Source organism: Charadrius vociferus, unplaced genomic scaffold, assembly GCF_000708025.1.
Source record: "Charadrius vociferus isolate BGI_N301 unplaced genomic scaffold, ASM70802v2 scaffold251, whole genome shotgun sequence".
NCBI classification, from domain to species: Eukaryota; Metazoa; Chordata; class Aves; order Charadriiformes; family Charadriidae; genus Charadrius; species Charadrius vociferus.
In genome coordinates, this window is record NW_009646963.1 from 21,638 (window position 1) to 26,295 (window position 4,658).

A 4,658-nucleotide genomic window follows, 5' to 3' on the forward strand; every position below is an offset into this window, starting at 1 on the left:
CTACCCATACTCCTAGCAATGCTTGCCAGGGTAAGCTTAACATTAGCGATGTATATACTGGTACTAATACTCCAGAGGGGTGCAGAGGAGCAGGATGATTCAGTGGCAGAGCACTTACAAAGGACTGAGACCCTGTTTCAAGTGACTGCTCTGCTAAATATGTCCTTTGTGATTTTGACCTCTCAGTGCCTCAGTTGTCTGTCTAAAAATGGGGATAGTAGCACTTCCCTACCTCACAAGGATGTTTCTGGGACAAATATTGCAAAGTGCTCAAGTACTGTGATGATGGGGATGATGTCAGTCCCTTGAACAGGTACAATGAAGAGACCCCGGAAACTAGCTTGAGACAACTAGACGAGCTAATGCAGGGATAATTCCACCTCCACAAGTAGGCCCCAGTGGATAAGGTGAACTTCCCTGCAGATGCATGAATCAAAATGATCCAAAAACTCACTCTGTAATTCTGTAATGCTGAGCAAAATCTTAGGAAGGGCAACAGTACATTTCACAAAACTTGAATCCTTGTCCTTTTTGTCTCTTCTTCTCATGATATCAACATTTGTTTTTACACATAAGCAGAAAAAAAAGATCTGATCTCTCAGAGTGTGACTCAGATGTCTGTAATGCCTATGCCTGTTTGCCAGAAATGAAGTACACTGCTGGTTCAATTAAATTAATATGAAGCACTTTTGTGTCAGTGTCTCTCTGCACACCTGCATGTGATCACACTCCTGCCCCCTGGCTCACCCTGCTCGATTTCATGCTCCAGGCACTGGAGCCAGGGAATCGATAGGAGCAGCTGGATGTGTTCAAAAGGGGTGAATGAAAAGTGAGTTCGTCAGCTCCATGCCACACAGTTGGCATTTGTGTATAAGTGTGTTTATGTCTGTGTGATGCATACCCCAGTGTGCAAATTTGACCACGTACACTGTGGATGCTGATCTCCGACATGCAAACACTGAGGTGCATATGTGTGAGCAGGTAAGTGTGTTTTTGGCATGTGAACTGCACGCTATGCAAAGGCAGACACAAGGCTAAATTTTCCTTAATATATCCAGCATATCACCAGCTAACTCTACACCAGATCAGTTACGACTTAACCACATGTCTGAGATGGTTGGTTTTATCATCACAGAGAAAATTATACTAACTCTACACCAGATCAGTTATGACTTAACCACGTCTGAGATGGCTGGTTTTATCATCACAGAGAAAATTATATAACATATAGCTCTCCTATCTCCTCCTCAGTTTTCTAGTAATGCTGTTTTGTCCACATGTCCACACACAGGGAACACACAGCAAAAACAACAGCTCTGAATAGACTAAGCTCACCGGTAGAAGAATCTGAATTTGGTAACTTAGAGCTTCACAAGGGCTGATTTGCTCTGCTCAGCACAGTCCTGCACTGCAATCACAGCCACTGTTTCTGCAGCTGGGACAAATCACAAACTTTTGCTTCCATTCTCAGCCACACAGGTCAAAAATATCCAACTTCTGTTCTTCCCCAGATTAACCCTTCACTCGAGGTCAGGATTTGGGTTGTTGCACCGTGCTGCTATGCGAGTGTGATTGAGCATAAGGTACCACACTCTCCTGGCCAGGTTTCAGCCACTTCCCTCTCCAGGTGTGTTTGCTAGGAACACAAAGGGAGGCTCAGGCAGAGTGTGAGGCCTGCAGGCTGGACGGTCTGTAATCCGACACAAGACAGAGGAGCCATGTGACTTTCGTTGTTCCAAAACCCATCCAGTGCTCTTGGACAACTTCTAAGCTGGCTGGTCCTCTGAATCTAAGTCTGTACCCTCACACCTCAGCTACACTTGATCTAGCAGCTAGCAGGCAGGGCAGGAGGTCGTCAGATCCTCCTCGCCCAGCTCCAGGCATGCCGTCCTGTCTCCTCCCATGCAGTCAGCACTGGATCTCATGTGATACCCTGGGGAGCCAGCTTTTGGAGATGTGCTGGCAGAAATCTACCATTTTGGGGGCAAGATTAATTTCCTACTTCTTCCTACTCACTGCCAGGTCAGGTGAGCACCAGAGCTGGTACCAAGAAAGCATCAGAAGCAAGTGGCCTGGGCTGGGACAGGGGTGCACCTACTCCAGTATTAATATTGGCTTAGTCACAATATTGTGACTCCCTTGGAGTCACAAGAAACATTTGGGGGAAGTGTCTTTGATAAGCAGCTTTTTTGCTAGTAGTTATGTTATTTACCCTTAAAAGTAGCAGATGTGTTCGTGGAATCCTTCCTTTGGTAGCTAGGCAGCGGGTTGAGAAGGCTACATGTGTGATTTGGTGTTTAGCCTGGGCTAGCAGTTATGAAGTGTGGCCTCCTGATGCCATTTTTACTCTCCTTTTATTGAAACTGCTGCATGGAGGAATGATTCAATGGTGAAGCAGGTATGCAAACATCATTTTAACATAAAGTCTCATAGTATGTTTTGAAAGCATAATAAAAAGTACCTATGACAAAGGAACCCAAGTACAGTCAGAGAGTCAGGATACCCCAGCAGCCTACCTCTGGGCATACCAGTGGGTAGACAAGACCATTTACTATTAACTGTGATCTACTATACACACTGACCATCTTGTCTTATCATGCATCCCTTATGAAACAGTTGGCATTATACCTGCACTAAAATTCACCTGCTGTGGAAGCTCTCACCCTATCCCCCCTAAGGAAGACTGAGCTTGCAACATGCAGTAGGGCTAGAAACATATTTGGTCAAAAGTGAAGCCTAAAAGCCCTGAAGTGAAAATTTCTAAAGCCAGTATAATCTGCAGTGTCCTGTGCTGAAAAGCACAAAAAGAGAATCATCATTTAGAAGCGGTACTTATTTTATCACACATGAGTGCTTCTAACAGCAGTTTAGGACAGAAGGGAACTTTTATTCAAATGTATCTGCTAACAAAAGGCAATTACCCAAACTGGAATTTCACCAGAATTGAATTGCTCCACCTTGCTCCCCACCAAAACAGCACCTATCATATTATATGGGCAATGAGTTCAACAAAGAATCACAAGCAGTGACTTCCCATCACATCCCTGGCTCCATTTCCTGAGGCATCCCAGTGACCCTTACAGGGGTTCATACCTAAGTGCTGGCCGGGCTTAACCTTTAGCACTAATGACATATAGCAAGGTCATGGCTCAGACTGCTGTAATTTTTGAGACATGTGGCGATAACTAGCATCTACATTGGGTGTTTCTTGTTGTTTTTTTGTTTGTTTGTTTGTTTAATTTATTTCAAAATCATTGCTCCTGAGCACGGTGGGATGCAGCAGTTTCATTTCTACTGCTGCCCAGTGAATTGTTTCAGGTTTCCTCTCCTTTCTCTGTCACGCAGAGAGTTTGTTCGGATTTCCTCTCACTTTCCTCATTGTTCGGGGAGCAGAGGAAATGGCACGCTTGGAATCCAGTGACAGATGCTCAGGTACGTCAGCATTTCCACTGCAAGCACACCCAGTTGGGCTTCCCAACCAGCAAGAGAGGAAGGTCTGTTCAAAAATGCAGTCACGAGTTCCATTTTGCAGTCAGCTCTGCTGTCCTTTTGAAGCCTGAGCTCTTGGGTATGTTAGCATCCTTTTCCCTAAAACAAAGGATGTTCACCTAGCTGCAAGGTTGCCTTGATGCAATCAGCATTGGGACTACAGGTCAGAGAGGCCACACCCAGACCAGATGGAAACCAATGAGCTCAGAAATACCATCATGACATGATATTTTGATGCTGCTTTCCCTCAAAAGACACTAAATCAATCACCATTTTCACCTCTCACTGTGCACTTGCACGCTCCCTGCCTGAGTCACAACAGCAGCAATCAAGAGAGATGAGGGAGTGTTTGCCTCTATTCCCATCCCCTGTTCTCTCATTTCATGCTGTGAGTTCCAACAGTTCAGTTTATTTTATGCATTTCTGGCACTTCAAAGTTGCACATTGGCAATTACCATAAACAGGAAAACAAGGTAGAACAATGACAGTTCTTGACTTTTCTTCTTCTCCCTTCACTGGTAATTCAAAATGTTTCATACCAGCACTTCTGAAGAAGTTAATTTGCTCTTTCTATGTATTACCTATGTAAGTTTAAATATACTCTTGTATTTTTGTGCCTGGCTAGCTCATTTTGTCTCGTTCTTTCACAATTGTAGAACTTACAAATACATAACTGCCTAAGCAATGCAAATGTTGTGCTGCAGTCCGGAGGCTCAGCCATTTGTGATTAATGCCAAGCAGGCAGCTTTCAACACAGCCAATTCAGTGTGTCCCAATACAGGTGGCTATAGATCCGTAACTCCCCCTTCTTTGGAGGCCTCTCTGGAGTTCCGTGAAAATCCACCCACAGTTTCTAATTGAGCAAAGCGTCACACTTGCTGCATAAATCAACCCCTCCTTGCAGAAGCATAAGCCCAATTACGTTTAAAGGAAACAAGCCTTGAAGACATTTAGAAGAAAGGCCCCCTCAAGTGCGCTCCTTGACGACTTTGTGCAGAGCCGGGATGTTTCCACAGGCGCGGCAGCTCGGCCGACCTCGGCTCCTTTACACCCGGAGAGGAGAGAAGGGCAGCACTTGCCACGCCGAGCATGTCACCCGCTTCCCCGGGGGGGGGCTGCACACTGAGGAGCTCCGCACACGAAAGACACCTTCTGACCGCCCTTACCCC

The 4,658-nt window shown here is 45.4% G+C and overlaps 1 protein-coding gene across 1 annotated transcript in view; it reads left to right on the forward strand.

Annotated features, from left to right (window-relative positions):
- The first annotated feature begins 969 nt into the window (after window positions 1–969).
- Window positions 970–4,658, forward strand: part of DDX47 (DEAD (Asp-Glu-Ala-Asp) box polypeptide 47) — a 12,363-nt gene continuing 8,674 nt past the window's right edge. The window contains exon 1 of the mRNA XM_009895259.1: window positions 970–981. Within this exon, the coding sequence (XP_009893561.1) occupies window positions 970–981 (12 nt within the window). The remainder of the gene's footprint in view (window positions 982–4,658) is intronic.